We start from the raw sequence: 26,663 nt of genomic DNA, 5'->3' as shown, positions 1-26,663 counted from the left end.
TAGATAAATTAGACGAAATACACGATACGCCGGGACAGGCATCCATGTACAGCCGCCATCTCAGGGCATACTGACGCCACGTAGCCCAGTCAGGCCTGTGCGCGCGCGCCCGCCTAGTAACAGTAGCTGCGCGAGGAAGCTGCGCATGAAACTCACTAGCGCTTTCCCCACCCTTCGCACGGCTAGGGACTTTTTCCTTGGCGGATCATTTCAAATTCCCTTACTCTTTTATTCCATTCAATAAAGTCAATCAATAACTTCAATAAAGAAGGCTATGGGGAAAAATAAATATTACAAATAAAAAAAAAACTTCAAAAAAAAAAAATTTCTTTTTCTCACAACAAAATAGCAGGCCTAGGCCTGTGATATTTCTGTCGAAAGAATCAAGAGGTATTATAGTTGTATTTCACTACTTGGCCGATTTATTCTTCGTACTTGAGAGGACGTGGAAAAATGCAAAAAAACCAAACTTTTTTTTTCTCTCAGAAATAATCAGAAGGCTAATTTTTTTGTCTCGACCTTCGGATTAGCCTTTCCATTTCTTTGTCAGAGAAGTCAAGTGCTGTATGTATCCAAATATATTGCTAAAGGTCATACGATTTGCATTATTATCTTATGAAATACCTTCATTTCATAATCAATATAAAATTCGGCTATTGCACGGAGTAATAATGCGCACAAATTTCTCCCAACAATTAATTTTTATCTCATTACTAGAGAGGATTTACACATGTATCAGCATTGACTAATGCATCTTATCTAACTCGTGCCTTTACTACCTCAGATGAATGCACAAGCATCCTTGGATTGATTTCTTTGCACTGCTGTGTGACTGGAAATTGTAATCTATCTGGCCATATCATTTTACGATCTTCACTGATTTACGAATTTCCGACAGATTTATATAGTTTCGAAGATTCATTTTTATTCCTGGATATTCTAGTTGGTATACTTATATATTCCTACCAGGAAGACATTCTTTGTACTGTAATATTAAAGACATGGAATAATTCATCTACGACAATTAAGACTCGCAAAAACATGACTAAATTATGTATTACCCTACTCACCAACTATTCTCATCCAATCAAATGGCTATATATATATTAAACAATTATTTTTATTTATAAACATAACAGAATGGAAGCAAAAGGTTTTGCAAAATTTCAAACAAATAGGCAACTTTCCAGTTGTATTTCATATACGTAAGTATCTGCTAGGAGAGATCATCATAATGAAACCATTAAAAATATTGTAAATTAAATGATAATTAAAACAAAGTTTATTACTTACTGAGAGATGTGCTGAATTTTCTTCATTTTATTCATTTCAATAATAGCAAATTCTAAATATTGACAAAATCAGAAACTTACTCCTCGGTCTAGATCATTCCAAGTATAATCTGTAAAAAAAATTCTCAACTTTTGTGTATAGAATCGTGTAAACAATATTGTCCATTAACTAGTACAAATAGCCTTCCCTATTTTGCACCATCTGAAGAAACAAATTTATTTGAAGAGGGGGCAGTAGTCATAATAGGATTGACTGTGCAGTTTGCACACCAGTTGTAACTCAAGTCCTCTCAGCATTCAGAACATCATGCAGGTCGACGGAGCATTGGATGGTAACAATTTCTTTCAAATTTTAAGTGCAATCTACAATTTCTCCACAATATTGAATTACCAATGTTCATATAACTATCTAAATATTTTACGTAAAATCATGTAGATACCCAAAGCGTGGAAACTGATGTTGAGATAGCAGTTACGTTTACAGGTAAGGGGGAAAAGGGATAATGCTATTTTATAAAAGTATATTTTTATACATTATAATTATCCTAATTATTGTTTTTTCACTTTACAAGTAACTTTCATTATCATCAATTTCAAATAAACACATACAAATTAAAACACTAAATAAATTCTTTCTTTTCATTTAAAATTGTCGATACTTTTGCAGGATTTGGAAAATACAACATTAAAGTTTTACTTTTATGTGGATTAATTTATATGAATACGGGATTCAGTATTAGCAGTGTAGGATTAATCCTTCCGTCAGCAGCTTGTGACTTCCAACTTACGACAATTGATAAGGGTCGTATATCTGCAACGCCAACGTTAGGTATATTTATTTTTATGTGAAATATCCTCAGCATTCTTCAAAAAGTTGTTATCATTGTAGGGATGATTATAGGCGCCTATTTCTGGGGTTGTCTTGCAGACTTGGTGGGAAGAAAAAAGGCTCTCCTGACATCCACTATTTCGTATGCTTTTTGCGAAATAATATCATCTGTAGTTTCAAACTACTGGGGATTCCTCCTTCTTAAGTTTTTCAGTGGATTTTCGTAAGTTCCATGCTCGTCTGTTAAATAAATGTCAAACCCACTTTGTAAATATATAAACATATAATAAACATAAATAAATAAACATAATATTTGGCATTGGAAAAAAAGTAAAAGAATATTGACATTTATTTCAAGTCTAATGAAAAATTAATTTTTATTTTTAGTCTGTCATAAATGTTCTCTCTTAAATTTAACATTTGAATCAGTTCAAGTTCAAATTAAAATCTATAAACATCTTAATGTGAGGCATTCAGTATCAAATTGCTTTTCAGGACATTTTAGAGCGACATTAAATATAACAGACAATTCAATTGAAATGTCTAAATCTCTCCTGTTAAATTGTAGCAATAATTTAATTATTGATGGAGGTATTATTCGTTTTCTGACAGAATAAGCGGTCACAGTACCGTGGTATTTACCTACCTCGGTGAATTCCAATCCGGTAAAACGAGGGAGAGAATGCTCTGTTGGATGGAGATGGCTTGGTCACTTGGATTGATAGCTCTACCATGTGAGTTACATTTTATTTACCTATGTACAAATAATTAGCGAATTAATCATAAATTTTTGTTGCAGTAACTGGATGGCTAGTAATTCCTATTCACATATCCTTCATTAACGATTTTTTTTCTTTCCGATCTTGGAATCTCTTTGTAATAGTATGTGCATTACCATCGGTATTCATTGGATGTTGGTTGTTATCCTTTCCCGAAAGTCCCAAGTATCTGGCTGAATCTGGCAACAATTATCAACTTGCGAAAACACTTTTTATGATGCACAAGGAAAATACCGGCAATTCATGTGAGGATTATTTGGTAATTAATAATTAATATTATATTCCTTCATTAAATCACGTCATATTAATGAAAAAATACTTAAAAAATATTTTTAAAATTTGTTTTTATAAAAAGTAGGAAGAATATTTCTGTTATGACATCTTCCATTTTTATCCTTTCTTCTATTATAAGTAACGTACGTATCGCCTATTAATTCATTGACCCAACTATTAATCTCGTCTTCCCAACCTACTCATCCTAATTTAATTATTAATTTTCATGCCTCTGATATTTAGGAAACACTTTCTCAAAATGGCTACGAGCAGCTCAGTCTCAAACTTCGCAATGTTCAAGAGGAAACAACTCCAATGTCTTCGGAAAATCAACTAAAAAGAGTCCGTCAATTATTGGCAAATATTTATCAACAAACGCTTTTACTTATGAAACCCCCCTTACTTAGAAAAACAGCAAATGTATGCAGTATCATGTTCTGTTTGGGCTCATCGTATTACGCTCTAATGTTATGGTTTCCAGAGCTTTTTCAGAGATTCGCCACCTTTGAGGGTAAGTCTCCTGCCGCTGCTGCTAGTGTCTGCAGTGTTTCTGAGCAGAGTTTATCCCGGAATCAAATGGTAATGGACTAATATAATGTATCGTTGAAAAAAGTATCAACCATATATAAAATATAATTCATCATAGCATAATTGTCTTACATCAAATTTTTTCAGAATTATAACTGTCTCACTACAATTCCTAGAACTGTGTATGTGCACACATTAATTCTTGGTATCGCTTGTGTTCCTTTGAGTGTGATGCTTCCTCTGTGCGTTGATAAATTAGGATATAAGTTTTATCTAGGTATAAACTATTTTTTTTTCTGTAGTCAGTGTAATAGTATACGTCCCAGTTCTGTATCTCATCAATTTGCAGTGATTTCAACCCTCGTTGCATCAGGTGTAGCACTGGGACTTTTGTTCGTGAAATCATCTATTGAAAATCTCATCCTCTCTTGTATTTTTGAAGCCGCTTCATCTATTGGTATGAGCATTGTGCTTGCTATCGTTGTAGACTTATTCCCAACTAATTTAAGGTATGTGTTTTATACTGAAGAAATAGAATTACTTCCAAACAAAGTATCTTTTACATCTACATTTTGAAAAATCATCTGGCTTTATCAACTTTGACGACTATTTAAGCTATAACTTCAAAAGTAATCAGATTTTCCTAAAATATATATATATATATATAGTTCCTCCATAATAAATAGATGATGGAAATCCTTTTCTTTCACTTTTGCGTACCAGAGCAATCGCGGCCGCATTATGTGCCTTCTGTGGTAGACTTGGAGCTTTAGTGGGTAATCACATGTTTGGATACCTCATTGATACCCACTGTCTAATTCTTATTATTATTGTAGCTGTTCAGCTATTAGGTAAGTTCCTCAAAGCACCCCTCATCTCTTCCTATATCAAATTTATTATTATTTCTCTGATAAGGTCAATATTTGTTCAACAGTCTGCAGTGTTCTTGGATATTTACTGCCTATTGGACGACATCCTGAGACTACAGTTTTTTCTTTAAAAAATGTATCTTAAATAAATATTACCCATCAACAAAAAATAGTATAAGAACCATCGAATAAGAAAGGTGAGAATAAAATTAGATAGTACGAATCAGCAAGTAAATGCTACCATTTATTTCGTCATTTACACTGAATATTACCATTCGTGAATGTAACTGATAACAGTGTGGTATTATTGATTTTAGTAAAAGTGTGTAATAAACTTACAGAATTTCAAGTTGAAGTCCAACACAGTTAGTTCAGTACTTTTCATAACACCCCAACTACCAATTTGGTCATCGTCGTTCTATAATTTGTATCCATCATCAATTGTTTTGAAATTCTTGGATAACTATTTGGTACATAAATACCGCATTGCCGATCTTGAAATTAAATAGCGCTGATAAAAATGCATTCAAATTCATAACACTTATGACATTCTACATTCCGATATTACCGACATGAACAAAGAGCTATCCAAACTGAATAAGCCAAAAGCCCTAAAAGTGACATTCTCATGCAGCATTCCGAGGGCATAATTCCTTAGCTATGAATAATAACTTCCATCAGTTCTTATTAATACTTTTAATTAATATACACTGTTCTAAAACTCACCGACGGTCTTTGTCGCTCCTTCAGCAAATGTCTCGAAAGAATATCTGAAAGGACCTTCTTCGTTCTGTTCACCTGAAAAATATGTGCAAAATTATTCCCATCAATCTCACAGATACTCATCCTGATGAGGAGAAAAACCATTAATGAAAGTATGCAGAGGCGTCATGTAAAAATTTATGCAAAATATATATTAGGCAAAAATTGTCCACAGGCAGGAAAGTTTTTTTAAAGGATTGCTTATTTTTAAGAGACATAAAGATATTTCACAAACTTCTGAAGTTATCCATTCGACCATCAAACATAATGCCAGCATTGAGTAGGTATTGAGTAGAAAACCAAAAGCGCTTCCAGCGACATTAATAGTAGAAACATCACTTTTTCCCTGACGTATATATAGAATTAGAAATTTTTGAGTGTTATTCATCATAAAAATAAAGCACCAGGAAACAGCTGTCAGAATTACTGGCGAGGCGAACAACTCGATCAAGACGATCATTCTAACGAAGATTCTCCTGGCTTCAAGAATTACATCTACGCCTCTTAGAATATATAAATCATTTGATGGATAATTTATCAGGGCATTGCCCAGAATAATTAAATTCTCATTCCAGTAGATCAGTTCATCATTCAGATAATTCAATATCGTAAAATACTGTATCAGCACAAAGCTGCAAATAATGTCGCTCACAATGTATATAATAACATGGGTTATTGGCCCAGTTATTACGGTAGAAAAGACAAAACCTGCTTGCAATAATACTCCAAATAACATTCTCAATAAAATTCCAATTTTCCCATTTCGATGATATACTGAGTCTATGAAACTTGGATTGGAATTGGATATTGCAATGATAAGCATTCGTAAGTGGTATTTTTTAAGGGTGATTTCATTCCATAAATTCACTATTTCGATCAAATTTTTCCGGTTACTGTAGACAATCATGACGGTTGCTGCTCCTAGAAAATTAGAAACAATAACGACGCAGACTTTAATAAGTTTATCACTTTTCCACTCGATCACAGGAGAGAGTCTGCATTCGTTTACTATGTACACACTATTAACAGATATTAGAAGAATTACTAAAATTATATGATAAGCAGATCTTTTGCGAGGAAACGATAGTTCAACTTTTGTACAAGTACTCTGTGTTATGAGTTCACAGGGAGCTAGTCCATATAGTAATGAAATAAATTTCAACATTTTGACTGCCATTTGATTCAGGTCTTTCTGATACTGCTCGTATTAATTTCACAATGATTCAAGTCAACAGTTCACAGCTACAGGGAGAACCTTAAATGTGACAGAAAACCGTACTCATTCCATAAATTATTCTCTCATTTACCATAAGTATAGCCCTAGAGAAATTCCCAGAAAAATGAGAAAATTGATTTGTACTTGAAAAAATGTCAATAATAATGAGTTTCTACGAAAATCTCCCGGTTATTATTGCATTTTTTATGTTAAACTGTAAACAAATTATTTTGTAAAAAATTCGTATCGTAACTACGTATATAGAGGGAACAATATGCGGATAATTTATCCATCGATTTTCTCATAGAATCGGCTTATTACGATTTTCTTTTTCGTCAAAGCTATGAAGTATATAAAAAAAAAACTTGATTTGAGTAAACTAAATGAGTGCTTATTAATGTTTATTATTATTAAATTTCTTAGTGTTAAAAAAAATGTTTCATAAATGTTTTGACCATTATGGCAAGTAAATAAACATTTTTTTATTTTTTTTCTCCGTGTTATATCGACCATAAAGACCGAGATAATTCTTCCAATAGTCTTTCTTTCAACAACTTTTTCAGCACTGACGCTGTCGAATCCCCACGTCCATACACCTCCGATCAATATTCCTGAATTCCCCACTTCAACCCTCCTATCATCCGTCAATTTTCGTCGTGAATACATTATATCATAAATTCAGGTAATAGCAGGAAGATACCTCATAGATGACAGACTGCAAATTCTTTCCTTTCATTGACTTCTTACATCGGGTAAATTACAAAGCTACTACATCCTTAAAAATATGGTAAGACTATTTCTCCTGATGAAAGACAACAGTTTTCCTGAAAAAACAAATTGTTGTGAACCAACAGCTTGCTATAATGTCAGGTCTTTGAAGATATTTCCTCCAGCTCACAATTCTACTTGTCAATACCACATCAGTGGTTTTTTACTGTCTTATTGAGTTAGGCTGTCGATAAATTGCTTCTCGTAATTCCCAACTTGAAGATATACAACGTGAATTTTACAGAATGTCACTGTTTTCCATCAGCATCTTTTTTTTTCGAATTATGGGACTCTGGTTCCCCGATGAGGAGACCTCAACTTGGAAAACCAAATTATATAAAATATACAATGGATTTACAGTTATGATGATGTGTACATTTACACTAACACAATTTCTTGCATTGCCTTCGTGCATTCATGATGCTGAAGAATTGACAAATGCCTCATTCATGCTGTTAACAATGATAGCTGTGACAGGAAAGATGTGGAACATGACTCTTCATCGGAAGCAAATCAGTAAAATGGTTAAATTGTTTGATGTGGAGCCATTCAAAACTTTGAATGACGATGAAGTGACCATCAAGTTGAAATTTCAACGCTCAATCAAGTAATCAAGTTAGGCCTTTATCTCATATTGAAAATTGTGTATATTCGAATTTTGACACAAGGGTGAAAGTTGAAACACATTGAATTGTTAAAATTTCTCCATAAAGAGGGAAAGAGACATCGTTGGTAGTATTTTAACTTTAAATTGACTCAGTTGAAAAGAATTTCCGCAATTTTCAATAATGTTTTTCTTGAAAATTCGACAAATGCAGAAATCAATGAGAATAAATTTATCGAAGGCTCTTTACTATCTTATACGGAATGCTAACAGACGCAACGTGCTCAATGTTAACATTGTCTTCAATAATTCGGGATATTCCACATCGTCAGTTACTCTTCAAAGCCTGGTACCCCTGGGATCGTTCATATTCAGTTGGCTTCTGGTATGCCTACATTCATCAAACTGTCAGTCATTACATTGGAGCCAATGTCAATGTCGCTTTTGATACTTTCATTCCTGGCCTAATGATGGCTACCACCGCTCAATTGGAAATAATTAAGTATCGAATTATCTCAATACCAAAGGCAATAGAGAAAGAGTTGTCAAAATCAGTTTGTGGAGCCAATGCTGAACAACTGATAAAATTGGAGACGAGGTATTTGACAGATTGTTCTAGACATCATCTGGCAATTTTGGAGTTGAGTATTCTGGATACAGAGAAAAAAATTTTTTTAATAATTTCCATGATAATTAAAACTAGTTTAGGAAATTTTATACTAAATTGAAGTTATAGTTGTAGAAGAAAAAGAGATGTTTTTTGTTTGTGGAACAATATGTGAAAAATAAAAAAAGTTTTGTATAAAAATATCACTTATATTTCATTAATTTGGTGAGATATTCATGGATCATTGGAAATAATTATAAAGCAAATGTCAACTTCTTCGAATTTACCAATTCAGTACAGAATTATAAGATTCAGAAAATTTCTACGTAATTATTGGCAATTATTTTTATGACAGGTTTTCTAAATCAACAAATGCTACATTCACTGGTTCAATTTTCCTACAATATTGCGCCAGCTCTCTCGTACTCTGCGTTAGTGTATTCAGCTTGTCCCATATGAAGCCGTTGAGTAAAGAGTTCAATTCTCTACTAATGTACGTTGCTTGTATGTTAGTACAAATATTTATATTTTGTGATGCCGCTAATGAAGTTACTATCAAGGTAATACGATCATTTGGAAACTATAAATATACTGATTTAAAAATATGAACAATATTTATGTTATAGAGTCAGACTATTGCAGATGCTATTTACGACATGGACTGGACATCTCTGTCAGTCAATAGCAAGAAGAGTTTAGTACTCATCATGGTTCGTACTTTGAGACCGATAATGTACACTAGTGGACATGTCATAAGTCTATCTCTTGTATCATTCAGCAGTGTGAGTGATAATAAAAACTAAACTAATATGTTGGTTTGAAAAATCGGCTAATCGAATTACAATAGACAATTTTATCTTATTATTCATTTCAGCTCTTGAAGCTTTCTTACTCCGTCTACAATATCCTGAACCATTCTTCTCAAGAAAGTGCATGATTTTTTCAATACAGTAAACTACGAACAGAACTACTATTTCCTTAGTTACAGAACAATTGTTTGTCCATGGAAAGGAATGATGACTATTTATGCACGTACTGCAAAATAACGTTGGAATGGTACTTTAAAATATAAATATATTGTTGATTATTGAATTAGTTCAGTGATAAGTGATGTTGAAAGAAGTCGTCAGTAAAGTCAATTGAGATAAAAATTTTTCATAATTTTTCCCAAATGTCTCACTGAAAAATACATGGAAATAATATACAGAACAAATTTAATCCTCTGATTATTATCGTAATTGTGTACTGCCATTAACATCATCAACTTATAAATAGCATAATCGATATATTATCAACTTATGCTTGGTTTATCGTACGAAGAAACCAATAATTATGAAATAATCAACGGTCATTTCATGAAAAAAATTGATTTTAGACAAAATTGAGCATAACAAAATATAAAAAAGAAATGAAAATTCTGTATTTTAAAATTATTGTTGCCTGTAGATGAGTTTTCTAATGAATGCGGAAACTAATAAGGGCTGATGATAGAAATTCTAAAAATCTATGTATCATATATAAAGGTTGTCTCTTAGAAATGAAATGTATATAAATTTCTTTGAAAAATAATAATTAATCTGCTATTTACACAACTTTTTCAAAATGAATTCTTGTTTTAAAAAATCATTAATTGTAAGATATGTTACAGTTCATTATCGACGGAGTACAAAAAAGAGAGTAGAATTGAAAAAAAAAAACAATTTTTTATTCTCTAACGGTAAATTTTTAGACTTTATAATTTCCAAATAATTGGAAATCGAGTTATGCTAAACTTAATAAAATTTCATGATTTCATTTATACTGACTATATAGAAATCTGTAAATAAAAGACCAATTCAATGTGAATAAATTCATATTAGTTTCTGAATTGTAATAATGCATTCCTAAGTCATCCTAAATGATTCCTTGAATGGGTAATCTGAATTGGTTAGATTGAAAAATTTATTATTTTTCTGCTCATTAGATCATCGTATGGCATGAGTTTGTGGCGTGTTGCTCTGTTCGGGGGCAATCACTGACGTCATAGTCAAACATGGCTGTGACTGGTATCCACATCTTTCGGAGAAGCCTCACTGTCCCAGGTAAAAGTTAACATATCAAAAACCTTCTTCTCCCACAAGTTTTCCCAAATTATTATAATTTATCCATGAAAAATCCCAAATACCTTAAATACTGACCCCGTCAGTGTGATGACAAGTATCATGTGAGAGAGTGATTATACCGGTGATAGAGTTGTTATTAAACAAAATTGAGCATTTAACGAGTTATGTATTTGCATAAAATTAAGGTTGAAGGTCGGTCATTATTCTCTGAAGAACAATTGATGAATTATTTCTCCTCACCAACAATTGAACTTTAGTGAAAATTTACAAGAGGAAATGGTATTCTGATTCGTTTTCAGTGCGCTCAGTAGCTCTTCTTCTTAACCTCAAAAAATATCTGGATGACGAAACACAACGCAATAACTGAGAATCTCTTCGGCTATTAACAACTCCAAGAGATATTGGAAGAGCATTGAGAATATTAATTTCTCCTTAGACAGCAGTGCAAGCTTTCAATTGAAATCCCATTAAAATTCTCGTTTATTATTTTGACAGAAGGAACAATCTTATTCAATAATATTCAATGGAGAACAACTAGAGAGTGAAATAAAATTTTTTTATTTATGAAAAATAACTCAATACAAGGGTTCTGCAGTCAACTTTGTGAAAAAAATCAATAAAATAACATTAACCAAGTGAAGAAAAATATAATAAGATCGACTAGTTCAAAAACAAAACTCACAGATGTCGAAAGAAACCACACCAACAATTCCTCCAGACACTCCTGAAGATTTCATCGCCTCTGTCAAGCACCTACTTACCACCTACGAGCCCCAAAACCTCTCGGAATACTTTAGTATCTACCAAACCAACGATATACTGAATCAAACCTCCTGGTCCCTAGTACCAGTAATCTGTGCTTACTTAACTGAAGAAAACCTCAGGACTAGAAAGGACTTCTTTAGAACTTGCCAGCGACTGCTCCTAATTTTTGCTGACAAATGCAATCCCGCAGAGACTGTTCTAATTTTCCTAGAGCAAGTGGAAAATTTATCGGACGACGTAAGGTTTGTAAGCCTACTAAAGCCCATAGAATTGTCTCTCAGAAAAGGAGACCTGTCAAAATCCATTGACTGGGTCGTCAGCACCATTAGGGCATACGCCGAGGACCTTCCACAAGTGGAAAATATAAATCCTGAAATGATTAGTCCAGATGCTCCAGAAGATCCTATTATAGAGCGTCTGACAACAATCCATCGTGAAATTCTTAATTTTTTATCGTCTGTGGTCGACATTAGTCTTAACAAAAAACAGTCAAAGCGCGAGAATGTAAAAATCATCATGAATTTACTTAATATTCACTTAAACTTATTCTCGAAGCCATTTTGTCATTTAAATGTGAAAGCTGAAGACACTTCGTCCGTCTTTTACTTGATGATTTCTCAGATGTTAATATTGGAGAAAAATCCTCTCAAGTTTCTGAAAATCATTGAGGACAGGAGTCACAAGAGAGTGAAGAACTTTACCTCAGAAGCGAAGAAAAATGACCTTTACAATCTGGAGTTGCAACTCTTTGATCTAGAGGTTTCCGATCTTACGTATGCCAATTTCTTCTTAACTCTGATATCATCGGAATCGTTGTTCAGACAATTGCCTCAGGTTTATCATCCTCATTACATTATGCACTGTTGTTTTTACCTGGCGACTTGTCTGTTGAAGCAACCGGAGTATATTCTGATATCCAAGGGGCTCAGACTTGTCGAAAGTGCTCTCATGAGAGTGGCTGAAGAGTCCATTCAGCCAGATGGGTTACAACTGACGAGATATAATGACTTATTCACAAGTATCTCCCAGGTGATGATTTACTGCGACTCTTCGGTGGAAAGACAATTCGCTTTGCATGTCTTCCAAGAATGTATCAAGAGGTTCTCCATAAGGGCGAGATATATGGTCATTCGACAATTGTATGAAACTACCAAGCACTCAGGATTACTGGCTCTGATCATAAATATTCTCAAGAGCTCAATAATAATTTCGTTGGATCGAGAGGATGTGAATTTTATTGAGAAAATGGAGTGGATCTTCGAGAGAATCTTCAGTCTTCCTCATGGCTGTGTCTCGGACTTTGTGGAGTTGTCAGAGGAGATAATTGCGGCGTTGAACCTTCTTAGATTTTTGGTCATCAGGGACAAGAGTAATATCACTGGAATATGGAAATTCATGCGGGATATTCAGAATGGATATCTCAAAGAGGTACGAGATGGGGTGGAACTGGCGAAGGCTCACTGGAAAATGAAGGTCAAAGATCTTGAAGTGCTAGTTAAGAGGAAAGGACTGGAGTATGAGAGAACTGTTGTCAAGGTTTCGATTATTGTTGGAGGGCAAGAACTACCGGATATGCCGTTGCGCCAGAAGATGGAATTTTGTTATCAAGCAATTAATGCTCTGGATGTTATTGAGAGTATTGTCATTAGGGTTAATGAATGTGTCGCTAATAATCCTATGAAGAATGTGCATTTTAATGATTGATGAGGATAAAATTTAAATTAGGAACATAGGAATAATAATAATAAAATGACGTTTGTATACTCGACGTTGTAAAGTTTTTTTTTCATTATATTTCATCAACATCAATCTATTGCATCAGTGTCAAATTAAGTTAAGTTCATGGAATATTTTTGATAAAACGGTCATCTCGAAACCAGAAATATATCATCTTCCATTCATTTCACTCTGGGTTCAATTTTCGAAGAAAATAAATTAGATTTAAAGTGACGATGGCATGAACTTCCTCAGGTGTGAGAAGTTTATGGACTTCTAGGATCACTTTAGCTGAGCAGAAGGATAAAAATGTTAGTACAGAAACGAGAAAAACTGAGGAGCCAAAACAGGAATCCGAGGAGGAGTATGAGGGGAAGATTAAAAAGCAAATACTCACCGCTGCAATGTCGTTTGTAAAAGGACATGGGTGGAGTCAGGATGCTATAAGTGCAGGTAAATTCATCATTCATAATTGCTTCCCATACCAATTCATAAAAAAAAAATAACATTCAAATAAAGTTATTTTCCTAAAAGATTAAAAAAAATTGATTGAAATATCAAATAATAAAATATACTAATAAGCTTTGTCATAATTTAATATATCCATTCAGGTGCTGAATCAATTGGATATCCCGGTGTTATCCATGGACTATTCCCCAGTGGAGGTGCTGAGCTGGTTCTCCACTTCTACGCAAATTGTAATGCAGAATTGAATGAAATCATGAAGTCAGGGACATTGGTAACTGGAGAAGAGCCTTCACAACTCACACAAATCTCAGAAAAATTTGTGAAGAAGGCAGTGGAGAGGAGATTGAGAATGCTAATACCCTATAAGTCTACTTGGCCCCAAGCTATGGGCCTTCTCGCTCTCCCACCGAATGTTCCACCGGCTCTGGCTAATTTACTCACTCTCGTTGATGATATCTGTTATTACGCTGGAGACAGATCAGTTGATGTGAGAGACTTTTTAAAACTTTAATTCCTATTTTTAGTTGACAATAATCAATTCCAACGATATTAGTTGAGGTCTTTTTATTTAAAACTCTATTAAAAATTATTCATTACGCTTACAAAAAATGTCCTCTTTTTATTGAAGTTATTGGGCACAAATTTTATACATTTGTTCAATGAGAGAGAAAATAGACTGATAGGAATTTCAAAAATTGATATTTCACAAATTTCGTAAGAAAATTAATTGAACAAAATCTGTAGGTCGTAAGAAACTTTTCTCGCATCCATCCATCTACAGTCCAAGGCGAAGCCGAGGGCTGCCAATTACATGAGTTTTAATACAGTCTGTCTCACGCGTCTCCAAACTATACTTTTTTCTAGTTTTATAAGGAAAAGAAAAAGCCTTTTTCGACACTAACTCAACGTAGTAGCAATGACAAAAAAGTTGTTTTCGACTAATCATTTTTTCTCTATTATTGAGTATATCCACAAAGTTTTACGGTCGCCTAGCGATCATAAAACGTTATTTCATGAACTGAGTGACAAAAAAAATATTTTTTGTCTGAATCAACTTCCAGAATTTTTATTGATGTTTAACAGTTCCATTGGTACACAAGACGAATTGCTGTTGCTGGTATATATAAAACCAGTGAATTATACATGTTACAAGACGAAAGTGAGGATCACAAACAAACATGGGAATTTTTAGGAAGAAGAATTGAAGACGCAGTGCAATTGAACAGAGCTCTCTGTGTAGATTTACCACCACCTGATCAAGCATTGAATAAAGCCACAGAGGCAGCGACAGCTGTTTTCACTACAGTAATTCAAATAATTATTCATTTGAGGATTAATTAAATCCGATCATTTAAATTTCAATTTTATTTATTTCCTTTTTATTTTAGGCACGAAATATACTCGGGATGAATTGGAATAGGTGAACATATGCCAAATGCATCGCAGTATTTCTATAACTATGTAGTTGATTATAATGAAGAATGAGAATAATAAAAAAAATTGAAGTCCAAATTATTGCCAAAATTTTTGGTAGATCTAGTTGTAATATTTTTTCTTAGAAAAATATGTTATAAAATTGAGCCTTACTAATTCAAAAATCACGAAGGATTGAATGCAAGGATAAATCCTTTCTCTTGGCATTTCAGTCTTAAATTTAAAGTAATTATTTTAATAATTATGGATCATTCAATAGCGGACCAGTGGACAGAATGAATCAATTTATGCAATTTTATTTTTCTACAAATGTTTCTAACTGTAATAGACATATTTATATTTTTTAAAATAAATTTTCCCCGTTGCATTGATTTTTATCAAAAGAAAAAAACATTTCTAATGATAAATAAACAGTTAAATTGATGTATCTCATTTCGCCATTTGATTTATCCCAATTCAAGCATTAAACAATTAATGCCAAGTGGTACAAAATCTCATGATATATATAGCTTACAAAATTTTGAAAATTATCTGAAATTATCAATAAATTTAAAAGTAATATGATGTTCATATACATCAAATAATTATTCTTTAATTTCTTTATTGAGAAACCTATTCAAAAGTCTAGGGGATATGAGCATTAAATTCACCGCTTTAATTCAAAATAATGCAACTCCAATTCTCTATAGAAATTTCCTAAATAAAATCAACAAATGATTTACCATTTCAGATAGGCGTTTCGGCGAAAAAATGAATTTCTCTTTTCATGGATTTTTTTTTTAACTTTCACAATTTCGTCTCACAGGTCAAAGCTTAACAATAATTGTTAGTCAACTATTTAGTGATAAATATCGTTAAGGACCATTGAATTGCAAATGCAATATTAATCATAACAATATTATATAACTCATAAAACAGTCTAAAAAATTGATTAGAAAATCAATAATGTGCCTCTTCAATATATCCCTTAATAGTGTTTGGCAAAGGAAGCTTGTGAATATTGTCAAGACGTGTATTTTGTCTGATGACAAACCTACAGAGATATTGTAGACTCCTGACTTGTGTAAAACGACTTACAGGTTTTGTTAAACGTACAGGAAAGGCAGGATATCCAGGATAGCGTGGTCTCGAGTAGCAGAAAACAGCGGATTTGCTAAAATTCATAGAGTGATCGATCAGAGCGGGTACTGAAGTGAAGCGATCGTCATCACCTTGATTGCAAAGAGAAAACATGCCTCCACTATGTTCTACACGAGCGTGGAGGAGTTTTCCAGCTGATTTGAAGCTTAATGTGAGAAGATATCTGTGAAATAGAAAAAAAAAACAAAAGAACTAAAGAAATTCCGTAATGTTTATGCTGAATGTCATAACGTGAATGGTATTTACAATTTCTGTATTAAATGATATAACTAAACTACAAATGGATAATGGCACAGAACTATTCCTATGAATATTATTAATTAGAGTATTCAAGTATCATTTCTCACCTATCATCCGAGGAGTCCCTAATCAAAAAAGCACCGTCAGGTTCAGCCTGGAGCTTGGCATCAGCTTCATCTCCAGAAATAGGTCCCCAATACCATCCATATTTGCTGAGCTTCAACAACTCCTGCGAGAGATTTGATAAATTTCCCTTCTCCTCTTCATCACCAACGTTCAAATCTTTTCCAGTATTGCTACTATTTCTAGCACCTCTACAATTACCCTCTGACCTCTGTGACCTTAAATGACTCAGTCCTGTGTCAGAGGAGCCCTCCCCACTACTTAATTTCGCTGTCCCCGATGATTCACACGTCCTTTGCTCATGAATATCCGTAGAGCTGAAGTTGTCATTTTTATTGTCTAAAAGATCACCCGGCGAACAATTTTCCAAGGCTTTCGAATTCTCTGTAACATCACTAGGCATTTCCGCACATTCCGTGATTTCAGTTTCATGTTTCGCAACATCTGGAAATCCTGTTCTCTCGCTAGAACAACTATCATTTCCTTTACTCAATTCCGTAATATTGATCTGTAAAAAAGACATGGTAATCAAATTCATTTTGCCATGAAAAATATAATCTTGTTACATTAAGCATTTTGAGAAAAAAAAAACAATACATTAGATTGAAATGAATCAGAACGTTAATTGTCAAAATCGTGCAGTGGGATCCAGCGAACGCCCATTAACATATTACAGATGAGAACAATGTCACAAAAATGCTATTGTTCCATAACCAGAATACTGAACCTCAAAAATGCTCCATTTTACCTCAATCCTAACCCCAATCCAGAATCGCCGCTCCACGAATGGCTCACCTTTCTCTTCGACTTGCAAAATCCCTTGATGGACAATTTCTTCTTAAAATTCTTAAAGAATCCAATCCTCTCACTGTTGGCCAACATCTCCTCACTGTTCCTCAACAACTCTAAATTTTTCGACGAAGTACTTTCTCCAGATTCTGTCTTCCGCTTGAACGAAAAATACCGCGTACTCAGTTTTCTCTGCTTCGATCCGTGCTTCACATCTCCGTGACTTGAACTCGTCATTATTGCCAAACAAATGGTCTGATAACCGAATGTCAGAGCCACAATCAAAGTCTCCCGAATGATAATAATTGCAACAAAAAAAAAAAAAACACTCCCCACTTCACATAAATAAAAATCACTTCAGCTAGGGACATTCAATCCTCCTTAATATTTAATCGACTCTCTCGCCTATCGATAGTTTACGGACCAATAATCGATTTTATTTCCATAATATCCGGCTCGATGCTATATATATATTGCAATTTTCGATTGAATTTTAGCGTCATAAAATTTTCAGATGTAATAATTCCTATGTAACTAGACTTCAATTATCATAACTAATATTTTTAATAGATATATTAGATGAAACCAAAAGTTGTTGAAAAATATTTTGCCAATTAAAGCTTATCTAGCAATTTCTTCTTTATATGAATTTCTCAATTTCAATGTTTTGCTTTTTTATTTTTTTTTTATTCACCTTTTAACGAAATAAAATTTTAAAAATAAAAAAAAATTTTTTACCATTAAAAACTCCGTAGCGCCATCGCTCGGAACATTGGGAAATCCTCATCATAATTTTGATCCAAGCCGAAACCCAACCTAACCCAGTAACCCCCCACTCGCTAATGAAAAATATAATATCTTGGTACAATTGATTTTCATTGTTTCCGCGCCTAAATATCGTGAAAAAGGCGGGCAAATTCCTAGAAACTACCTCGAACCCACGACAAGTGCGCGAGTGAAGGTGAAACGTGGCAGAATCACATTGAAAGCTCGGAAAATCCCGTAAAACTTGCATTAAATTCAGAACTCCAGGCTCGATCAGGCAACAATCCGATTCTCCATCCATCAATCCCAGCTGCAATCAGTATATACCCGTATATAAATAATGTCGCAGCCAACAGTCACTTCGTTTTTCCACACGCGCAAACGACAAGCGACCGATGAACTGAGAAATAAATCCAAAGTTCGTATTCTGGAGCAGGAGAGAACGAGTTCCAAGGCCATTGAGGTTAGTAAACCATCGAAGAGCGATGAATCCAGTGGCTCAATGAGCCCGAAACTAGTGTTTACGTCCTCTGAAGTTAAAGCAGAGAAGATAAATTCGGTAGTAAGGAACATTCAGTTCGATGGTAAATCATCCCCAAGAGCCAGGATGACGACGAGGGCTAGAGCCACCCGGAACAGAAAGGGATCAGCTCATGAGGGACAGCAGGACATTCGTGATTCCTTCCAGAAGATCACTGAAGAGAAAACAAGTAAAAATGTCATCTTCGAAAAGAAGGGACTATTGAGTCCTAGGAAAGCTGTATTCATTCCCAGTGATACTCGGAAAATTTCTGAAGCTAGTGAGGAACCAGCTGCTGGGTCAACAACGCCAAAAAGGAGCCTAGAGAAAGTTGGGAGAACTGAGTTAAGTCTTCGCGAGATAAAGGATAAGATCAATAGGTCCTCGAGATTGGCCGAGCTGAAGGCCTCCATTGACAAAATTAAGAGATGTGAAGAAAAACTCAAGGACATTAGCAAAAATGAGAGTGACAAAGGAATGCCACCAAAGATGAGAAAATTCGAGAGGATCGAGCTGGAAGTACCGGTAAGCCCTCAGAAGGCAACCCGATCCCCTCTGAAGACTCCGACAAAGTCCATAAGACTCTGTTCAGGTGTTAGTCCTCAGAAGAGATTGCTTTTTGAACCGAAAGAGACAACACCTAGTCCTGTCAAATCCAGTCCAACGAAGATTCCCGCTTATCAGAGGTATCAGTCCATCGTTGATACTGCAACACCAGCTCTCACATTACCCTTCAGCTATCGATTTTTGGGGGAGGTCTTCAGATGTATCGACACCGTTGCAGGCATGCTTTTCAATAGGAAAGAGATCATTACCTTCAAAAAGCTTAAACCTGCTGTACAGGAATTGTTGAGGAGAAATTTTACGGTGGAACATCTTGCCCAGGTGCAGACGGTTTTTCCCGAAGCTTTTGCCTTGACTATGGAGAAAATAAGGTCCTTTGGCTCGGCTACCAAACATGAGAAGTATGAACTCGTACTTACACCCTTAATCGAAGAAAAGAGTGGAAGAAACACTCCGGATGGAGATGATATTATCAAGTCTGCTATCGAGATGAGTATGGGGCCTACGGTGCTCTTGGAGAGGAGAAGGAAATTTTATAATGCACTTTTAGGTAAGTTTCTTTTCTTAATCTTAGGTTGAATCTTCAAATTCAATGAGATGAAAATTAATTATCATACGGATCGAAAAATGTCATATTTCATAACAATTTACAGCTTAAATTTTTATGGAAATAATTTCCAACTTTTCAGAACGTGTGAAGACCGAGCACGAGAAATTTCTCCTCAACCTGGAGAATCCTATGGTGATTCCCAAGGAGAAAATAACTCGATGGCATCCAGAATTTGACGTCGACAATTGTCCACCAATTGAACAAGCTGCATTGCCTCAGCCCCCCAACGTTGACAAAGCAACATCAGCTCATGATGTTCTCGGTATGTAATAAACAATAACAATTTATCAATAATTTATAAATTCAGGTAACCTGATAACACAAATAACGAAAATTTAATAATTTAACCGGGATTAATTGAACATTCCGGGTCATGATTTCACAATTGAGACATGCGTACGTCAGCAAAATGATAATTCATAAACTCATACCTGATCAAACAACGACGAGACACTGTTTGTCAATCAAATTACTTTATCGCATCGTTAGTGATGATGGAAGGTGTATCAATTGTCATACTGAATGCAATTTTCCTTCGGTTCGGATCATCTGTTGAGTACATTTGCAGGAATAATATTTAGATCGATATGTTGTCACTGGAGAATGGTTTTCACATTTCTCTGAGCACTTGTCAAACCATCAGCCGAATACGTACGTCTCATTTAGTCAACAATTGTAATAACATTCGAGAAATTAATGAAGCTAATGGAGAAGTAATTTTTTTAACGATCAATAATTTTTTCACTAAATTATTATTGTAAACAATTGCTAATTAATGTTTCCAATTTATACGGATATGCGTCTAGGTTAAATCAAACTCAAATTTACAACGCTCCAATGAACTTTAATTTAAAATATTTTTCCTCGTTTATTAATTTTTGGTATTCATTTGATATTTAGAAAAGGCAAAGAGTCTCTTCAATTGTAATACTAGAATGGAAAAAGCCCTTCAGCGTCTCGCTGAGGCGAAAATGACATCCACCAGTCAAGGTTTACCAGCAACTACAGAAGTGGAATCCAAGAGAATGGTTGTTACTGTTGATACTCCACCAGCTACACCACAAACAGATAGAAAGACTCCTATTAATCCAGCTCTTAAGGGAATCCCCTTGGCTCTTCTTGAGAAGGTAAAACACGGGCAGAAAATTACAAGTTTCATTGGAATATAATGAATTTTCCAAAAGTTCTAACAAAAATGTTGCTGTTTCTTATTGGCAACATCTATAGACATTATTTACCGGCGTTAAATTTTTTATTCCTAGGTTCGGGCTAAACAAGCGGCAAAGGCACTGGAGGCAATGACAAGAACGCCAAATGAGGACAGAGAGGCAGCTTTACACGCACGTCTTCCGGAGATGTCGAAAATTTTGAGAAATATTTTTATAGCTGAGAAGAAAGGAGTTCTAGCACTCGAGTTTGTCATTCTCAAGCTCGATAATTCGTATAGAACTAAAATGACACCCGGAGAACTCGAGGAACATATCAAACTCATGTGTAAACTGTTGCCCTCTTGGGCTAGTATTCAAAATGTTAGGAAGACTAATTATCTCAAGATTGCTAAAGACGTTGACATTGCCAAGGTCGTAAAACGATTTGAAATCATGGCTAACGATAAAATTAAAGGTTGATCTCGTGTCCATGTACTTATGTTTATTCATTTAGGTTAATTTCACTGTGGGATGAATACCGACTGCATTATTTTTTATTCATGTTTTCAATTTAAAAAAAAAAGTTGTTTTGCCTGAAGCTGACTGGAAGCACGTTATGAAGTTCAATTAATTTTTTTTTCACGCACGACGACATTTAATGAGAATAGGTTTAATTCAATATTTTCAATTCATTATAGTTATTCCTGACTTTTTGGGAATTCTTTTTTGTTTTAAGCCCAGCGTATCGCTTTGGAATTCATTTTTTCTTGTATACCCTATTGATCGGAATAAATTTTTCATTCTAATAGCATTTTTTAATTTATACATGACTTTTGTTCATATTTATTCTGTTTAATTTGATAGTTTTGTTTATGTCTCACAGTTTTGTCGGTAATGAAAGGCCTGAGACCTGCGAAAGGTATATGCGATACTTATATAGTTTTTTTTAATAAACCGATATTTGTTTTTTAAAAAACCAGAGGAATTCAATGGAAATTCAATACAAATTTTTTAAATAAATATGTTCAAAAAATTGCGCATTATTTTTCACATTATGACTAAGTACTTGTAGTTGCTCAACACTCTTTGAATAGCATCTCGTCTAGACGCATGCGCTGTTATTCGCCTACATCATTAACCAGGACTATACGGTGTCGCTAAAATTGACGGAAATAAAAAAAATATATATTAATTAACTACTGTCATTAGTCAATAAATATTATAATAATGTTTATAACATCTTTACTGTGTGCTAAACCAAAGAGCAAGTAAGTCGGATCATTATAAACAACTTGTAAAGCATTTTTCTATTCTTAAGATTAGAATTGAGGTTAGGTTCATATTTATATATGATTATTTTCAAAATAATGATTATATTCTGCTTATTTTTCAGATTTGTTTTAGTACTCTGTGAGAGTATGGTGAGTGGACATAAAGTGAATCTCGTGCGAGAAAGACTTGGAGACAAAATGGAATTCATGCAATTCGATCCGTATGGTAATTTAGTGAATTATTTTTCGAACTTCTATGATTTTCAATAATTAATTGTAATACATATTCATTATTGGCGCATTATGAGTACAAAAAAATGGTCCTGAATTATTGAAGTAATTTTTTAAATCAATTAATTAGTAAATAATACTAGCGAATGTTGTATCGATCCGAAAATTTGTTATAATATTATTTTAGATAATGTAAAAGAATATTATAAGATACATCACGGCGGAACTAAATTTTTATACTTGGTCAAAGCTTTCCCCTAAGGAATAATGAAAAAATGCCAAAAACCTACTTTTCCACATGAGAATTTTAATTAAAAATAAATTGTTATAGATAAAAAATTAATTATTCAACTAATCAAACACTGAGTTGCACTAGAGAAATATTGGTTAATATTGATAAAATCATTTAGTAAAGAAATATTAAAATAAATCAATGTGATTTTGCATTGCCAATAAACGAAAAGAGCTCTACCTCTTGTCGATGTGTATCCATTTATTAAAAATTTAACGAAGCAATTTTTTTCTAACCCATAATTTTGCACAATGCATCATGACAAAAAATTCTTTTTCCCTTATTTGCAGCCCAAGTGATCGCATACTACAAAGAACTAAAGAAAATTCGTAGTATAAAAAATTGGAAGGGTTTCAACGCATACACAAAAGGCTACAACGAGAAAGAGACAGGCGACCCGACTAAAAAAATGCAGTAAATAAATTAAAAATGTATCGATTATAAAATAAAAAAATAACCATTTTTGTTACGAAAAATTGGGGAAACAAATTCAATAACAAAGCCATGATCAAAAGTTGATGACAAAATCTTTCTCCCCCAAAATGTTCCCTGAGAAAGCTCAAGGGCGAAGGAGAGGGGGATAATGCTCAACCGGCTGTGTAATTTCAAGTTCACCCTCGTTGCTGCGGGTAAGATAACGAAACCAAAAGTAACACGATGCGAATAGTTCCTGTGATCTTTCACCGATGTGCCACTTGAGAAAACGTTTTTGAGTATTTGAAGATGTCTCTGGGACACTTGCGACAGCATTGTATTCGGGCCTTTTTAATTCAATTTTATGTCATTGAATCCACTCCCGACAGGCAGGAACAGCCTCGCATCCCTCACATGCCGGTTTATAGAGGTAACAGTCCGTTCCGGGTGAGCAGTAATGACTGCGGCAGGGATTTTCGCGGAGATAGCACGGTCCATAAGCTAAAATTTAGAAAATATTTTAACAAATTGAAGCTTGACAAATTATGTAACGCTAATGGCTCGTTATTCCATAATTTTCTGGGAATCTTTTTCTCCATTTTAGTTTTTTTTTTACTATTAATCAAATACCCCAAAATCTGTTCATAAATATTTTCAATTGAAGTTTCCATAACATAATCAAGTAACCGCACACCAGCCCGATTTGAGTGGGAATCTGCTCTTTTGATTTTTTCAATTTGTCCGGTAATAATCATTTTAACTGTCTCTTTATATAGAAGTTGATACAATCAATGGCCAGCACATGACATTTTGCTTTGTAGATAATTTATGCCATGATAACATCTAAAGTCAATTAAATATATAATATAGTAATAGAATTTATGATTGACTTTACTTAGTTTGTACTTAGTTTTGATCCGAAAAAAAACGTTTACCCATACTTACTATTCGTGCAGGTATTATCCCAACAACAGCCACCACAACAAACTGCATCATCTATACACTAAATGAAGTTGAAAAATTATCACTATGATAAAAAAATTATTATTACCTTTATAATAATAAACAACAATAAAAATATATTAATAACAGCTTACATATTGCCCCCGAACTCTGCAGTCTTGTCCAGCAGTCGTATCTGTACCCACTAGGGTAATAAAAAAAATCAGAATCAGAAACATGACCAAATGCAAGAAATAAAAATAAAAATGATTCTTGTCAATGTAACTACTAGTTCAAGTTCCAACTAATCCAGTCATTCTGCGAATTACCTAATATAAAGGCCGCGGTACCAGTATATGTAGAGACAATTTGACACGATTTATTCGTCATTGAGCAATCGCGCACATTGATGCCGAAGGCCAGCATGTATTTTCATTTTTCCAACGCTACAGAATTATGAGCATCATGCAATAACACGTGAGATAATGTAGGTAAATTTTTTTATGACTTTCGTTGCTCTAAAAGGCAGAATAAGATGAAGAACTTGCACCCATTTCTATAAGCTATATACGGCATTCGTGGGGTGGGTAGGATAAAATATTGGAACAACCATTGGATATGCATTGCAAAATTTATTGATGCTTATTTGTATAGTTGACAAGAAATATTATTCAACTTGATAAAGATAAATAAACAATGAATTATACATGATCAATTAAATGATGTGTAAATTAAACATTCAAAAGTATAGTACTAATTTATTAGTGAAAAAATTACACTGTATGTCATTCAAGAGCCGATTTCCTACTCGTTTTTGATTTCTTTGAAAAATCATAAATTAAGATATGGTTGACCCTCATTTAACTTTTATATAAAAAAAGTCAAACAAAAATTCATCTATCACTGATCTTGCATAGTCAAAGTATTTTTTCAATCAAATGAAACAATCATTAAGAAAGTTCGAAGCTGAACCAATATAACGCTTAAAGAATTCTTTGAAGCTGAAAATATTTTCACTAATTATTTTTTCAATCCTATCTTCAAATGTTTTTCTTCCGCATTTCGATTTTGACAGTTCATTTTTTAGCCCAAAATCATAGTCAACGCAATGAGGCAGTATTTAAAATATTTCTGGAATGGCAACATTATTGCTCTCGCCGATCATGCAGTGGAGGCTCTGCTGGCGCACAGTGGTGAAGATGAGTTGGATCATGGTTTTGGAAAATCGTATAAGTGGAAGAATTTACAGAGAGGATTTGAAGAGGCTAAGCAATCGGGAAAAGCCATTTTTTTGATTATTCACACGACAACGTGTCCGGCTTGCATTAAATTGAGAGAAAAGTTCAGTAAATCGGTTAAATTGATTGATATGAGCCAACAGTAAGTTTAAAATTTATTATACGCCCTTTTATTGCACTATTATATATATTTTCTGGAAAAAAGAATTTCTGTCAAAATTCCACTAATCTTTCCGCGAAAACCTGGGAAGAAAATATTATATAGATTGTACCGTAGAATGAATTCACTAGATTCATAAAAAACTGTAAACGCTTACAATTATTTTTTCATCTTTGAAGCACGAGATTTTTATTTTTATATTTTTTTTTCAGTTACTATTGGTCTTAAAGTATTCAGTAGATTTTATTGAATAGTTCTCACCTTGTCGTCATTGTAGAAAAATGACAATTTCACAAATAATAATTGAACGGGTAATTTTACGAATAACGTAACGATTCCAAATACAGTTTCGTGATGATCAACATCGAAAATAGTTCCAATCTTATCCAATCTGAAAAGTTCACCCCCGACGGTAAGTATGTGCCGCGGATTCTCTTCTTCAAACCAACCGGTGAATTTATTAAAAATGCATACAATCGTCATCCCGATGGAGACCAAGCGCATCGCTACTTCTACAGTTCACCAATCCAAATAGTCCAAGTAATGCAACAAGTTATCGACAACTTGGGTTGAAACGTTCTCCTGGAGCCACCATTGGATACCACCTATCGCTGCCAAGAGGGCAAAGAAATCATAGGATAGAGTCGAGAATTAAAAGAATGGAAAATAAAAAATGGAGAAATGCAAAGATAATAGATTTGAGCTTGAGACTTGGTTAAAGAGAGTGAATGGGAGGGCCAAGGGTGAGGGCCTTCTTCACTCAACCCTTATTCGTTTAACCGTACGTAGGCTCTCGCTCCTCTCTCTCTCTCTCTCGCTCTCTTTAGTAAAGCGATTCCCTTTGATCCCGCGGCAAGGAACACAAAGTTGTATTATTTCCACTGCGGTCCTTTCCACGCTTTCAAACGACTCTCTGGAGACTCGTGGAGGCGTAAAACTCGTTCTTCCTCTGTCTGTCTCTCCTCCTGTACAACTCGAAGACATTGACAAGGTAACGCTACTGCTACCCCCACCCTTTCTCAGAGTTTATCAGATCTTCGTCGTCGCAGTTATCTGCCCAGCTCCAAGATTACGTGGTCACGATCGTTATTTTGCTTGGTGAGGACTCCAACTATTTTCATTACACTGTGCGATAAAGTAACTAAACAAATTCTCCAATACTCCGAAGAAAAGTGTTTTATTTAAACCAACGGTACTATACCAC

The 26,663-nt window shown here is 34.1% G+C and overlaps 7 protein-coding genes and 2 long non-coding RNA genes across 12 annotated transcripts; 6 read left to right on the top strand and 3 right to left on the bottom strand.

Annotated features, from left to right (window-relative positions):
* The first annotated feature begins 1,491 nt into the window (after nt 1-1,491).
* Nucleotides 1,492-4,773, top strand: LOC135168272 (synaptic vesicle glycoprotein 2B-like). Of its 2 annotated transcripts, none has more exons than XM_064132293.1 (11): nt 1,492-1,624; nt 1,729-1,776; nt 1,960-2,121; nt 2,167-2,344; nt 2,734-2,855; nt 2,921-3,159; nt 3,417-3,752; nt 3,849-3,978; nt 4,051-4,210; nt 4,425-4,552; nt 4,636-4,773. In XM_064132293.1, exons 1-11 carry the CDS (start codon nt 1,600-1,602, stop codon nt 4,713-4,715), a joined length of 1,608 nt encoding a protein of 535 aa, XP_063988363.1. In that variant the 5' UTR covers nt 1,492-1,599; the 3' UTR covers nt 4,716-4,773. The 2 variants fall into 2 exon arrangements, with proteins under 2 accessions (XP_063988363.1, XP_063988372.1); XM_064132302.1 differs by having other exon boundaries at nt 1,495-1,624; nt 2,182-2,344.
* On the bottom strand, nt 4,429-7,305 carry LOC135168330 (uncharacterized). Of its 3 annotated transcripts, none has more exons than XR_010300025.1 (5): nt 5,568-7,128; nt 5,297-5,368; nt 5,139-5,228; nt 4,910-5,064; nt 4,429-4,583 (listed from the first exon to the last, which is right to left on the bottom strand). It is a non-coding gene; the product is annotated as an uncharacterized LOC135168330 (long non-coding RNA). The 3 variants fall into 3 exon arrangements; XR_010300027.1 differs by lacking the exon at nt 4,429-4,583 and adding an exon at nt 7,249-7,305 and having other exon boundaries at nt 4,924-5,064; nt 5,568-6,253; XR_010300026.1 differs by lacking the exon at nt 4,429-4,583 and having other exon boundaries at nt 4,924-5,064; nt 5,568-6,253; nt 7,004-7,100.
* On the top strand, nt 7,286-10,402 carry LOC135168282 (odorant receptor 46a-like). The gene is made up of 5 exons (XM_064132315.1): nt 7,286-7,923; nt 8,162-8,560; nt 8,883-9,087; nt 9,154-9,309; nt 9,402-10,402. The coding sequence occupies exons 1-5, from the start codon at nt 7,562-7,564 to the stop codon at nt 9,462-9,464; spliced, it is 1,185 nt and encodes a 394-aa protein (XP_063988385.1). The 5' UTR covers nt 7,286-7,561; the 3' UTR covers nt 9,465-10,402.
* A 93-nt stretch (nt 10,403-10,495) lies between these two features.
* On the top strand, nt 10,496-15,090 carry LOC135168321 (glomulin-like). The gene is made up of 6 exons (XM_064132358.1): nt 10,496-10,608; nt 10,929-13,054; nt 13,366-13,563; nt 13,722-14,065; nt 14,662-14,883; nt 14,967-15,090. Exons 2-6 carry the CDS (start codon nt 11,314-11,316, stop codon nt 15,000-15,002), a joined length of 2,541 nt encoding a protein of 846 aa, XP_063988428.1. The 5' UTR covers nt 10,496-10,608; nt 10,929-11,313; the 3' UTR covers nt 15,003-15,090.
* On the bottom strand, nt 14,929-17,711 carry LOC135168291 (suppressor of cytokine signaling 2-like). Its single transcript, XM_064132327.1, has 3 exons — nt 17,311-17,711; nt 16,500-17,023; nt 14,929-16,315 (listed from the first exon to the last, which is right to left on the bottom strand). Exons 1-3 carry the CDS (start codon nt 17,539-17,541, stop codon nt 15,952-15,954), a joined length of 1,119 nt encoding a protein of 372 aa, XP_063988397.1. The 5' UTR covers nt 17,542-17,711; the 3' UTR covers nt 14,929-15,951.
* A 436-nt stretch (nt 17,712-18,147) lies between these two features.
* LOC135168269 (DNA replication factor Cdt1) lies at nt 18,148-21,717 on the top strand. Its single transcript, XM_064132278.1, has 4 exons — nt 18,148-19,703; nt 19,843-20,025; nt 20,664-20,890; nt 21,026-21,717. Exons 1-4 carry the CDS (start codon nt 18,410-18,412, stop codon nt 21,389-21,391), a joined length of 2,070 nt encoding a protein of 689 aa, XP_063988348.1. The 5' UTR covers nt 18,148-18,409; the 3' UTR covers nt 21,392-21,717.
* Nucleotides 21,718-22,039: 322 nt separating this feature from the next.
* LOC135168311 (large ribosomal subunit protein bL33m) lies at nt 22,040-23,206 on the top strand. Its single transcript, XM_064132348.1, has 3 exons — nt 22,040-22,179; nt 22,305-22,408; nt 22,996-23,206. Exons 1-3 carry the CDS (start codon nt 22,139-22,141, stop codon nt 23,121-23,123), a joined length of 273 nt encoding a protein of 90 aa, XP_063988418.1. The 5' UTR covers nt 22,040-22,138; the 3' UTR covers nt 23,124-23,206.
* LOC135168326 (uncharacterized) lies at nt 23,009-24,388 on the bottom strand. The gene is made up of 3 exons (XR_010300024.1): nt 24,217-24,388; nt 24,065-24,122; nt 23,009-23,620 (listed from the first exon to the last, which is right to left on the bottom strand). It is a non-coding gene; the product is annotated as an uncharacterized LOC135168326 (long non-coding RNA).
* A 734-nt stretch (nt 24,389-25,122) lies between these two features.
* On the top strand, nt 25,123-26,161 carry LOC135168301 (thioredoxin domain-containing protein 12-like). The gene is made up of 2 exons (XM_064132337.1): nt 25,123-25,441; nt 25,807-26,161. The coding sequence occupies exons 1-2, from the start codon at nt 25,170-25,172 to the stop codon at nt 26,030-26,032; spliced, it is 498 nt and encodes a 165-aa protein (XP_063988407.1). The 5' UTR covers nt 25,123-25,169; the 3' UTR covers nt 26,033-26,161.
* The last annotated feature ends 502 nt before the right edge of the window (nt 26,162-26,663 follow it).

This window comes from Diachasmimorpha longicaudata, chromosome 1 (genome assembly GCF_034640455.1).
Source record: "Diachasmimorpha longicaudata isolate KC_UGA_2023 chromosome 1, iyDiaLong2, whole genome shotgun sequence".
In the NCBI taxonomy this organism is placed as follows: Eukaryota; Metazoa; Arthropoda; class Insecta; order Hymenoptera; family Braconidae; genus Diachasmimorpha; species Diachasmimorpha longicaudata.
The sequence above is the reverse complement of the archived record's forward strand: the minus strand, read 5'-3'. Positions and strand labels throughout refer to the sequence as shown.